The sequence below is a fragment of the Bubalus kerabau genome, chromosome 4, assembly GCF_029407905.1.
Source record: "Bubalus kerabau isolate K-KA32 ecotype Philippines breed swamp buffalo chromosome 4, PCC_UOA_SB_1v2, whole genome shotgun sequence".
NCBI lineage: Eukaryota > Metazoa > Chordata > Mammalia > Artiodactyla > Bovidae > Bubalus > Bubalus kerabau.
Genome location: NC_073627.1, coordinates 119335896 through 119349006, shown reverse-complemented (window position 1 = coordinate 119349006; position 13111 = coordinate 119335896). Strand labels below are relative to the sequence as shown.

General features: G+C 41.5%; 1 protein-coding gene across 5 annotated transcripts in view; it reads left to right on the top strand.

Annotated features, from left to right (window-relative positions):
• The window catches only part of PRUNE2 (prune homolog 2 with BCH domain), a 295032-nt gene that overhangs the window by 239468 nt on the left and 42453 nt on the right, over positions 1-13111 (top strand). For all 5 annotated transcript variants that reach the window (XR_008713619.1, XM_055578337.1, XM_055578336.1 and 2 more), the window contains exon 10: positions 10726-10805. Coding sequence is in view for 4 of the 5 variants with exons in the window: in XM_055578337.1 (XP_055434312.1) it covers positions 10726-10805 (80 nt within the window). In the remaining variant the exon portion in view is untranslated. The remainder of the gene's footprint in view (positions 1-10725; positions 10806-13111) is intronic.

Sequence of the window (13111 nt, the reverse complement as noted above, 5' to 3'; positions counted from 1 at the left end):
CCAGTGTATAAGACTGGATTGTCAGGATGGTCAATTGGATTGGGAAGAAATGGTAGAAAAAGAAGGAAAAGAAGAATGAATGCTCATTTTGGGGATTGGGAGCTCAGGGACATTCACCGGGATGGGAAGATGTTAGCTGACTATTACCATGTAATAAATTGTCTTAAAATTTACCTTAAAACAACAAACATTTAGACTCTCATGGTTTCTGTATCAGGAATTAAAGAGCAGATTAGATAGTGGTTCTGACTCGGGGTCTCTTACGAAGTTGCTGTTGAGACATCAGTCATCTGAAGACTTGACTGGGGCTGGAAGACCTGCTTCCAAGGTGAGCCCCTCACATGGCTGTTGGCAGGAGGCCTCAGTTTCTGCCTGGATTTTTATAGGAAGCCTCAGTTCCTCACTACATGCTTGAGCATCCTCTGGATGTGGCGGCAGCAGGCTTCTCTCAGGGTGAGTAATCCGAGAGAGACCAAAGAGGAAGCAAGGCACGTGCTTCTTGGGACCTAGTCTTAGAAGTCACACACTGTCACTTCTACCTCATTCTATTCTTTAAAAGCAAGTCACTAAGTTTGGTCCATGCTTAAGGAAAGGAGGATTAGGCTCCAACTTCTGAGAGGAATGTCAGAGAATTCATGGGCATTTTTTAAAACCATCACAGGGAATGTAGGCTGTAGCAGACCTGTGTAAAAGAAAGCGCTGAATTTAGTCTTATGCATGTTGAATTCAAAGTGCTTATGAGTCATCCAAGTTGTGAACTGTAGATTGGCTTCAGAAACAAGTATATGCCCCTCCGCAATGTGATATTACATCATTTAATTTAATCTTCTTAACAACAAATACATTATTGATGTCTTAAGGTTTTAGAAAAAAATGTGGGACTAATATATACCCTGCAGGCAAGAGGTAGAATTCTCCATGCAGCCCCGTTCACAGCCAAGGATCTAATTATTATCTGAAAAGCAAAGGGTTTAAATGATATTTAGGCTTTCCTTCTATCCCTCCTCAGTGTTCCTTAAATGGTAGTGCTCATAAGGCTACTACAAAGGATTTTATACAGAACGACATATGCTATCATTCAAGGGTCGTTTGGATGACAAGTGATTTTTGCTACTTGGCTATTCTGAGAATTCATCTCTGAGTAAGGAGACTATATTATGTCTCTCACCTCTGAGAATCGGAGAACAGATGGCTGTGGTTTGTGGGGTTTTGCAAAATCCCTAGAGAAGGTAGTAACTGGATGAGTGCCAAGTGCTTATCTTCCATTTGTTTTCTGTCTTCTCCTTTCCCTGTTCTCCCTTCCTTATCTGCCCTCAGCTGACCGGCTTATAGGAGTCACCACACTTATGTGTTCTGGGGTGAGTGAGGTCCCATGGGGTAGCCAGTTGTTGGCAAGAACCTCATTTCATGAGCTCAAACTCAGCATCCTAAGCTCCCATCCTTTCCTGAGTATCAGCTTGATTAAGCTGTGTGTGATCCCCAGTGCAGCCTGTCTTACCCCAGTTGAGTAATGTGATAAGAGCTCTGGAGCTTACAGAGTAGCATGTACCCTTACCTTAAATTGTGCTGCCCACTCTATCAGACTTCCCTGATAATTCAGTTGGTAAAGAATCTGCCTGCAATGGAGGAGACTCTGTTTTGATTCCTGGGTTGGGAAGATTCCCCTGGAGAAGGAATAGGCTACCCACTCCAGTATTCCTGGGCTTCCCTTGGCTCTCAGTTGGTAAAGAATCTGCCTACAATGCAGGAGACCTGGGTTCGATCCCTGGGTTGGGAAGATCCCCTGGAGAAGGGAAAGGCTACCCACTCCAATATTCTGGCATGGAGAATTCCATGAACCATATAGTCCATGGGGGCACAAGAGTTGGACACGACTGAACAACTTTCACTTCACTTCACTTTATCAGACAGGGATCCTAAAATGGAAACTCTCCAACCCTTGGTCTTTAAAGGGCTAATTTATGTATTTAACAAAGGCAGGCAAGCACCTGGTGAAAAGTTTTCTTCTTTTTTCATTTTATCTCCATGCCTAGAGAAATCAACCTTACCAGCCCAGTGTGTCTTATTTGACTAGAAGAAAATCAGGAGAATTTTAGGAACTCTGTCACGAAAGAATTTTCTCTTTATGTAATCATTTCCCCAAATAAATAAGCATAACTATCCAGTATTTTTCTTAAGAACAATTAACATGCTTAGCCTGCTACCCTATTTCTGTGGAGCTGTATTTCTTAATTGTCAGTCTTATAAAAATGATTATTCCCTGGAAACGGTGTTGTCTGCTGCTGTGTGTGCACACCTGTCAGGAAACATGAGCATCTAGAAGTGCTGTGTGTGTGTGTGTGTGTGTGTGTCTTGGTTCACTGCTCATTTGCTGTTAAGAAGACCCTGATCTTGGACAGAGCTAATCCTACAACAATTAAATCCCTCCAGCTTCAGAAATGCTGGAAGGATATACAATGTAGAACGGGCTTACCTTTGTACCTGGTCTAAAGGCAAAAGGGTGGATTTAACCAGGTACCAAAGTTTTGCTGTTGTGATTAGTCTTTTACTCTGTGGTGTCAGGACTGCCATGCTACAGCATTCTGGTTTCTTTATGAAGACACGTAAGTACCAGAAACACAAAATCTGGTAATAGAAATTCTTCTAATAGAAATGAGATCCATTTTCAGATGAAAGAATTCCATTTATGTCACTGGCCCCCACTTGGTGGTGTTTGTGATGAGATAGGTGCCCACATTTAGTATAAATAGCATGAAATTACCTAAGAGCATGGTTCTTTTTCTAACTTCCTGGATTGAGTTGAGCCCTTAGCTAATTCATTCATTTTATTTTCTAATATTTGAGTTCAAGGCTATTTATTTTACTCTAGGAATTTCTTTAGCTACTTTCACAAGTTTTGATATGTCATGCTTTATTGTTCAACAACTTACAAATATGTTTTCCAGTTTCCAGTCTTTTTATGATTGATTTCTTATATGTCATCCTGAAGTCAGAAAATAAAGTACATGCAGTAGAGTGGCTCAGATGGTAAAGAATCCGCCTACAATGCGGGAGCCCTGGGTTTGATCCCTAGGTCAGCAAGATCCCCTGGAGAAGGGAATGCCTACCCACTCCAGTATACTTGCCTGGAGAATTTCATGGGAAGAGGAGCCTGGTGGGCTATAGCCAATGGGGTCACAAAGAGTCGGACATGACTGAGTGACTAACACTAAGATTGACTTTTGGTATTTTACATGACATTTTATACAATTTTCATGAGTTAAAAAAAAAATGTGTAATTTTCTTGAATGTAGATCTCTCCATTAGATTAAGTTGTGTTAGTACTTTGTTCAGATCTTCTGTATCTTTATGCATTTTTTTCAGATTTATAAATTCTTGAGACATATTCAAGTTCCCCCCCCCCCATGAAATCAATTTCTCCTTATAATTGACTTTTTTCCGCCTATGTTGTTAAAAGCATTTTGACTCTGGATCAGTATACCTTCTGAGAAATTCCTCCTTTTATCATAAAGTATTAACTTTCTTAATCCTTAATAATGCTTTTCTGCCCAAAGTCTATTTTGTTTGATACTAATTTTGTGACACTTGCTTCCTGTGGCTAATGTTTTTCTGATATTTCTTTTTGTAACACTTTATCATAAACACTTTTGCATTATTTTTAGATGTTCCTTTTTTAAGCAGCATGGCTTCTCAGGGTAAATGACATTACCTGCTATGACAGACAACCCCAAATCTCAGTGCTTCAACACCATGAAGATTTTAATTCAGTTCAGTTCAGTCACTCAGTCGTGTCCGACTCTTTGTGACCCCATGAATTGCAGCACGTCAGGCCTCCCTGTCCATCACCAACTCCCGGAGTTCACCCAGACTCACATCCACTGAGTCAGTGATGCCATCCAGCCATCTCATCCTCTGTCGTCCCCTTCTCCTCCTGCCCCCAATCCCTACCAGCATCAGGGCTTTTCCAGTGAGTCAGCTCTTCACATGAGGTGACCAAATTACTGGAGTTTCAGCTTTAGCATCAGTCCTTCCAAAGAACACCCAGGACTGATCACCTTTAGAATGGACTAGTTGGATCTCCTTGCAGTCCAAGGGACTCGCAAGAGTCTTCTCCAACACCACAGTTCAAAGCATCAGTTCTTTGGCACTCAGCTTTCTTCATAGTCCAACTCTCACATCCATACATGACTACTGGAAAAACCATAACCTTGACTAGACGGACCTTTGTTGGCAAAGTAATGTCTCTGCTTTTCAATATGCTATCTAGGTTGGTCATAACTTTCCTTCCAAGGAGTAAGCATCTTTTAATTTCATGGCTGCAGTCACCATCTGCAGTGATTTTGGAGCCCAGAAAAATAAAGTCTGACACTGTTTCCATTGTTTCCCCATCTATTTCCCATGAAGTGATGGGACCAGATCCCATGATCTTCGTTTTCTGAATGTTGAGCTTTAAGCCAACTTTTTCCCTCTCCTCTTTCACTTTCCTCAAGAGGCTTTTTAGTTCGTCTTCACTTTCTGCCATAAGGGTGGTGTCATCTGCATATCTAAGGTTATTGATATTTCTCCCGCAATCTTGATTCCAGCTTATGCTTCTTCCAGTACAGCGTTTCTCATGATGTATGCTGCATATAAGTTAAATAAGCAGGGTGACAATATACAGCCTTGACGTACTCCTTTTCCTATTTGGAACCAGTCTGTTGTTCCATGCCCAGTTCTAACTGTTGCTTCCTGACCTGCATATAGGTTTCTCAAGAGGCAGATCAGGTGGTCTGGTCTTCCCATCTCTTTCAGAATTTTCCACAGTTTATTGTGATCCACACAGTCAAAGGCTTTGGCATAGTCAATAAAGCAGTAGATGTTTTTTTGGAACTCTCTTTTTCGATGATCCAGCAGATGTTGGCAATTTGATCTCTGGTTCCTCTGCCTTTTCTAAAACCAGCTTGAACATCTGGAAGTTCATGGTTCATGCATTGCTGAAGCCTGGCTTGGAGAATTTTGAGCATTACTTTCTAGCATGTGAGATGAGTGCAATTGTGCAGTAGTTTGAGCATTCTTTGGCATTACCTTTCTTGGTGATTGGAATGGAAACTGACCTTTTCCAGTCCTGTGGCCACTGCTGAGTTTTCCAAATTCACTGGCATGTTAATTAAGTGCACTTTCACAGCATCATATTCTAGGATTTGAAATAGCTCAACTGGAATTCCATCACCTCCACTAGCTTTGTTCGTAGTGATGCTTTCTAGGGCCCATTTGACTTCACATTCCAGGATGTCTGTCTCTGGGTGATTATTATAATCTCTTTCATATTATTCATTTATTAAATGACTTATTGCTAGTTCTTCTGTTTACAGCATCTGCTGTCAATTTTTCATAATGTTTTTCCCTAGTGTAATTTGTAGCTTAGGGGGTGTGGGTTGGGGGTGTTGGTGTGAGGTCATCTTTTAGAGGGTTTTTAACGTTCTCCTAAGTGGATTTCCAGTGAATCCTAGTTAGTGCAAGTAGCACTGCCAAGTGGTTTCATATTTGCTTCTTCTGGAACCCTGGGGATCTTGGCTTTTAATGGTCCTAGGTGAATTTTAGTTTTAATTTCTTGACTTGGGTTTGCTACATCATTCAGGTAACAGAGATCAGACATACTTGGCATACAAATAGAGTGTCTAATTCTCACTGGTTGCTTTTTATTTCCCACCCAAGATTCCAGGCAGACTATGCTTTCTGAGGCCAGAGGATAGAGTTTGTTCTCACTCTGTTTTCATTAAGAGGGCCGTTCTTTAGGGACCATGGCCTTATGTGGAAGTTCAGATCTAGGTCTTTCTTCTAGCACCTGGAGGTCACTTCTCCTGTGGGGCCCTAAGGCCTATGTCCAGTCAAGAATGCTGCAGACTACCTTTTATCAGCTTTCTAGAATAACTGTTCATTTCTGGCACCTGGAATTTCCCTTGGTCTCTTTCAAGTTTGGAAATGTATTCATTACTTTTAGGGTGTTCTGTCTTACATAGCATTTCTTTGCATTTATAACGATAAATGACATTACACATTGTCAGACACTTTCTACTCACTTCTTTTTAGCAAATAAAGTCTCACAGTGACAGCTCAAGGGTTTCTACCTTGAATGTAATAGCATTGCTTTATTTTGATTAAACTTATGCAACTATTTCTTTTAGGCAAGTGATTCTAAGTTTCCATGTATAGTGATACAAATCTTTCTTTGAGAGCAACCTGAATAAAATAAGTCAATTGAAATACAAGTATTAAGTAAACTGACAAGGGCTAGGTGAGTGTGACAAACCCATAAAGGTAGTATATTAATATTCAAGTTTATAAATACTTGAAAGCCTTTGATGCTCTTCTGAGCTTTGTCCTCATCTTTTAAAGTGTTCTTTTATGTTTTAACAACCTAGACAGGAAGATGTGTACATCAGCCTGAGCCTGGGCTGAGAGTGTAGGAAATCAGGGCATAGTGTGAGTCAGATACTCCCTTCAAAACAAGCAATAAAGATCAGAATATACAGTAGTACTACTTAGAACGGGTTGGATTAGCATGTTTGAACAAAGAAAGCCAATATCTCTGGGTAAGACAAAACAAAAAATTCTTTCTTGCTCATATATCCAGTGAGCTTTGTTTAGAAGGCAATGGCACCCCACTCCAGTACTCTTGCCTGGAAAATCCCATGGATGGAGGAGCCTGGAAGGCTGCAGTCCATGGGGTCGCTGAGAGTTGGACACGACAGAGCGACTTCACTTTCCCTTTTCACTCTCATGCATTAGAGAAGGAAATGGCAACCCACTCCAGTGTTCTTGCCTGGAGAATCCCAGGGACAGGAGAGCCTGGTGGGCTGCCATCTATGGGGTCGCACAGAGTCAGACACGACTGAAGTGACTTAGCAGCTGCTCCTCGTAGCTGTTGGGCTGAGCTCCTCCATAGGCACCAAGGTGGGGAACAACACATGGCACCCATGCTTTCTCCTAATTCTTCTTCCCAGAAGTGAAACCTGCCACTTCAGCCACCATTTCATTTGTCAAAGCAAGTTGCATGCCCACCTTAATTTCAGAGGAGGACAGAGAGGTACACTTCCACCACGTGTGCAAAAAGTGGAGAGCCAGAACTGTTTGGGGAAGATCAGTGATGTTTATAAAACCGCCCAGCAAACAAACAATTCCAGATCCATCCTCTAGATGGAGATGTGGAGCTAAGCATCTTTTGGAGAGGATGGCCACAGTAGAGTCAGTCTTGTGTTTACAACTCCCCCCAACCTGTTTGGTACCTCCGTGCTGTATACAGAAAACCCCAAATTAAGTAGTGACTACCGATGGATATGGTAAAATACTTACCTTCACGATGGATTGATTAGTTACCCAACCGGTCCTGAGAGGCGTCCATTACTGATGTAAAACTCCATGCTATTTCCTTGCCAATTATTCTGTTTGGCTGCTTTATTTCTACAAATATTTATCGGCCTAATGTATGAATGTGGTAGTATTGACAATGGCCGCAACTTGGGTTTCTCCCAGGTTTGCCTCTGGTCTATTCTGGTTCAGTGTTCCTTCTCTCTTTCCTGGGGTTTCCTGAAAAAGTCCACATGGCCTTCTGTAATATCCGTGGGTTTGTGGGTCCCTCGCTTCTGATCACTGCCTGATCACAGCTTCAGTTTTTCTCTTCCCTCAGGTATGTCACTTTTGGTTTTCTAGCACCTCCTTAACAGGGTCTCTGCTCTGTGTTGCAAAAAGACATTGAGAGACAAAGGCTCAATTTACTAACTTGAGTGCATCCGGGGCACTTACAGTCTCTACGGAGATCTGTTTAGCACTGAAACTTACCCTTACCTGGGCTAATACTCAAATTTTAGGAAACTTAATTATGTTTTGTCTAACCACAACACATACTTCGGTTAAATCACTGATCCTGCATTATGTTTAAAGTGAGGGGACATAATACCTTAAAGTTACTTAGTCAGTGCTTTATAATTTTCAGAGCACTTCCTTATTCTTTTTATTCTCCACAGTCCCTGTAATGTTGAGTATTTATTATCTTCCTTTAAAATCACAAAGATAATTAATTTTCTCAAGGTTAATCAGCTTGTCAGTACTAACAGTAGAACTATAACCCATAACTAGATCCTCATATCTAGGACTCTTTGAATTACTCCATGATGTTGCCCATAGCTTAGAAACATCAACAAAACCTGCAAAAATTTAAGATGGATACTATCTATTTTTAAACTTCGTATTGGGCCTATGGCCAGCACCCTTATGTGCCCTCTGAAGCAAGTAGATATGATGTCTTTTTTTTTAAGGTTGACTCATAGGCAACTAGGGAAAATCATGTACGTGTGCATTTCGGGAAGTTAAAGTTCAGTAATTCAATCCAACACATATTTATCGAGTGTTTATACCAGGTGCTGGAGATGTAATAGTGAAGAAGACAGACATGGTTTCTGTCCTCAGGAAGCTTCAAGGCTAATGGAGAAAGCAGTTACAATAGACAGCAAAAGGAACTTCAATAAAGGAGACAAGCATTTTTTTCTTTCAATATTAGTTTTAGGCATTGCAGAGTCTTTTTTATTGGTGAGGGAATGGAGACACAGAAAGATGAGATAATTTGCCATATGACACAGTAAGGGATGGAGCTAGGATCTGAATGAAATGCTCTCAGCATTTCGCTCTGTCACAGGTACTACAGGGTTGATGTCAAGGAGAACACAGCCAGATGACAAGGCATCACTGCAGGGAGATCTGAAAAACTGCAGCAGTACAGGAAACCCAGACAACTATCCCTCTGGGTCCCAGGTCTTTCAAAACTGGGGCCGCTGGAAGGCCTTCTCTTTGCCCACCACTCCCACCTCCACTGCTGGCCAGTTCAGTTCGCTGCCTCCCAATGCAGTGTGTCTCTGGCAGGAGTTATTCCTGCCATTACATTATTGTCTTTGGCTCACACGCTGAGCCCTCGCTCTTGTTGACTAAGCTGCAGGACTCATTTCAGAGAACATACACGGCAGGAGCCATAGCAAGTGTATGGAGAAAGACACTCCTTATGTTTTTGAAGAGGTGTGTAGGGTTGACAGGTAAGGATGAATGCATTTACTTCTCTCAGGAGCAGCTCTGATTTGTTGGTAACAGTCATTATGATTTTAACTCCATCATTCCATTTTCACGACAAGAATGAGGCTGGTCTATTTCAGTCTTCTGTATCCTTAGCACAGAGCAGACACACAGTACGTATTTGTTGAATAAGTGAAGCAAGTTGTTATCACTAGGGACATAGGATTTTGTTTACATAATAGGCTTTATTGACAGTAAGGAGTTTAACTTGGATCCTGAAAAAATTGATCATCCAGGTAAGCAAACTTCAAATGTTTGGTAGACCTGGATTGAGGTGGAGAGGAGTCGCAATAAGAGAGGGAGGGAGAGAGGGAGGGATTAAATTTAGGACTTTAACACAAAGGTTTATCATGTTTAAATTTAGAAGGGTGCCTACATCAGAGGTATTTACCCTAGATGAGAGAAATTACATGAAAGCGCCCAAGAATAAAAATATATAATTGTGACAAATGGGGATGTACTGAATGAAGGTCAGGAGATAAAAATAAGTCAAGGGGAATTTATTGTGAACAGTGGTTCAATTCAGTTCAGTTGCTCAGTCATGTCTGACTCTTTGCAACCCCATGGACTGCAGCATGCCAGGCCTCTATCACCAACTCCCCAAGTTTACTCAAACTCATGTCCATCAAGTTGGTGATGCCATCCAACCATCTCATCCTCTGTTGTCTCCTTTTCCTCCTGCCTTCCATCTTTCCAAGCATCAGGGTCTTTTCATATGAGTCAGTTCTTCGCATCAGGTGGCCAAAGTATTGGAGTTTCAACTTCAGCATCAGTCCTTCCAATGAATATTCAGGACTGATTTCCTTTAGGATGGACTGGTTGGAACTCCTAGCTGTCCAAGGTTCTCTCAAGAGTCTTGTCCACCACCACAGAACAGTGGTTAGCTTCCTACAAAAGCACGTACATTTGCCACAGTTTCCTCAGTATTTGTTCCCTTCCACTAGTCTTACCAAGTGGGCTAATATAAACAGTCCCAGGTTCAAAACTGATTAGAAAAGATAGTAACTCATGACCAAAACCATCTTCACCAATGTGTAATTCACAATGAATTTTTAAATATTCAAAGGAAAGAAAATATTAATAGTTGGTACTTCCTCAGGGATGTCAGGCACTTTACATTCATTGCTTAATCTTTCAGCAGCTCAGTGAGGCAGGTGGTATATCCCTATTTTACAGAGAGAGACCAGCAGAGTATGCTTTCCTGTACCCATAGTTTAGGTAGTATGCTCAAATTTACACGGAGGAAGAGATACATACAAAGTCAGCTCTGTCCTTACTCCAGAGCATGTGTTACATCTCTTGTTGGAAAGAAACAAAGTTACATGTCTCCTTAAATATATTTTATTAGTTATTTACTTTTCCTGTTTTTGAATTTCACGAGGTGTGTTTACTTGTGTGAGCTGACAGAAGTGACTGTCTGTGTGCACAGAATAAAAGCTGTGTCTGTGGTTCTCATTCACAGTAACTGCAGAAAGTCTGTTTTCTAAGTTGGGGCCACTTCCAGTGAATTCAGTACGTGTACTAGGTTTATTGAAAATACTATCCTGGAATCTTGGGGTTTCCTTTTCAAAGAAAATGAAATCCCAAGCAGTGTTTTACACCATTTGCTTTTTTTCTTTTTTCCAGACTGCTGTCAGAGGATGTGGGAATGGACATCCACTCTGAGGAGGGGATGCTGAGTCCCACTGCTGCAGACATGAGGCCAGGTGAGAGAGTGTTCGTTCATTTCTTTCAGCTGTGTTCTATATCCAAACGTGTTCATTATTCAGTGAGAGAACCATTTCCTGTGCATCCAACTTGTGATTTCAGTGATAGAGGCGAAGAGAGTGAAAAAAAAAATGTGTGAGGAAGGTGTTAGGCTTGATGTAGTTAATTACAGAGTTGACTTGAATAACCAACGAACGCAGGCTACCCTTTGTCTCCCAAGCCATGCCTAGATCTGCCAAAATGTTTTCAGTTCCTGTGATAATGGTTGCTTTTTATCATAATACCAAATTCTAACCAACATCTAAGTTCACCAAATTTATACTTAAGTGTGAAAATATTTAAAATTAGTGATTTACAGAGAAATGCAAATCAAAATCACGAGGTACCATCTCACGCTGGTCAGAATGGCTGCTATCCAAAAGTCTACAAACAATAAATGCTGGAGAGGGTGTGGAGAAAAGGGAACCTTCTTACACTGTTGGTGGGAATGCAAACTAGTACAGCCACTGTGGAGAACAGTGTGGAGATTCCTTAAAAAACTGGAAACAGAACTGCCATACGACCCAGAAATCCCACTGCTGGAAACCAGAATTGAAAGAGACACGTGTACCCCAATGTTCATCGCAGCATTGTTTACAATAGCCAGGACATGGAAGCAACCTAGATGTCCATTGGCAGGTGAATGGATAAGAAAGCTGTGGTACATATACACAATGGAGTATTACTCAGCCATTAAAAAGAATACATTTGAATCAGTTCTAATGAGGTGGATGAAACTGGAGCCTATTATACAGAGTGAAGTAAGCCAGAAAGAAAAACACCAATACAGTATACTAACGCATGTATACTGTATACTGTATTGGTGTTTTTCTTTCTGGCTCACTTCACTCTGTATAATAGGCTCATTTCATCCACTTCATTAGAACTGATTGGGAGAAGGCAATGGCACCCTACTCCAGTACTGTTGCCCGGAAAATCCCATGGATGGAGGAGCCTGGTAGGCTGCAGTCCATGGGGTCGCTAAGAGTCAGACATGACTGAGCAACTTCACTTTCACTTTCCACTTTCATGCATTGGAGAAGGAAATGGCAACCCACTCCAGTGTTCTTGCCTGGAGAATCCCAGGGACGGGGGAGCCTGGTAGGCTGCAGTCCATGGGGTTGCACAGAGTCAGACACGACTGAAGCGACTTGGCAGCAGCAACACATGTATAATGGAATTTAGAAACATGGTAACGATGACCCTGTATGCAAGACAGCAAAAGAGACACAGATGTGTAGAACAGTCTTTTGGACTCTGTGGGAGAAGGCGAGGGTGGGATGACTTGAGAGAATAGCATTGAAACATGTATATTATCCTATGTGAAATAGATATCCAGTCCAGGTTTGATGCATGAGAGAGGGTGCTCAGGGCTGGTGCAGTGGGATGACCCTGAGGGATGGGATGGGGAGGGAAGAGGGGGGGGGTTTAGGATGGGGAACACATGTACACCCATGGCTGATTCGTGTCAATGTATGGCAAAAACCGCTACAATATTGTAAAGTAATTAGCCTCCAATTAAAATAAATTAATTAATTAAATAATAAAATTAGTGATTTAATATTAAGAATGCTTAGTATCCTGATTATTAAAGAAAAACCCTAAACTACACTCTAAGAATTTATGACCCAAGGCGTACACAAAATGGAATTTAAAGTTTTTAGTTGCAACCTGTATCACTCCCACTTTGTACTAGGCTCTCTCCTTTGCACTGTACCAGCTATAGGATCTTACCTAGATCCTGAACTCTTGAGATTATTAGTCGAGCCTAGATTTGAAAAAGAAGGGAGTCAACTTTTTTTTTCTGTCCAGGTATTTAAAGTATATTCTTTTTTTTTTTTTTTTTTCTTTAAGTTTTTTTTTTTTTATTTTTTTTTATTTTTAAACTTTACATAACTGTATTAGATTTGCCAAATATCAAAATGAATCCGCCACAGGTATACATGTGTTCCCCATCCTGAACCCTCCTCCCTCCTCCCTCCCCATTCCATCCCTCTGGGTCGTCCCAGTGCACCAGCCCCAAGCATCCAGTATCGTGCATCGAACCTGGACTGGCAACTCATTTCATACATGATATTTTACATGTTTCAATGCCATTCTCCCAAATCTTCCCACCCTCTCCCTCTCCCACAGAGTCCATAAGACTGTTCTATACATCAGTGTCTCTTCTGCTGTCTCGTACACAGGGTTATTGTTACCATCTTTCTAAATTCCAAAAACTCGGCCGCCCGCCCGGCCTGCTCGCGTGCCGCTACGGTGTGGGGGA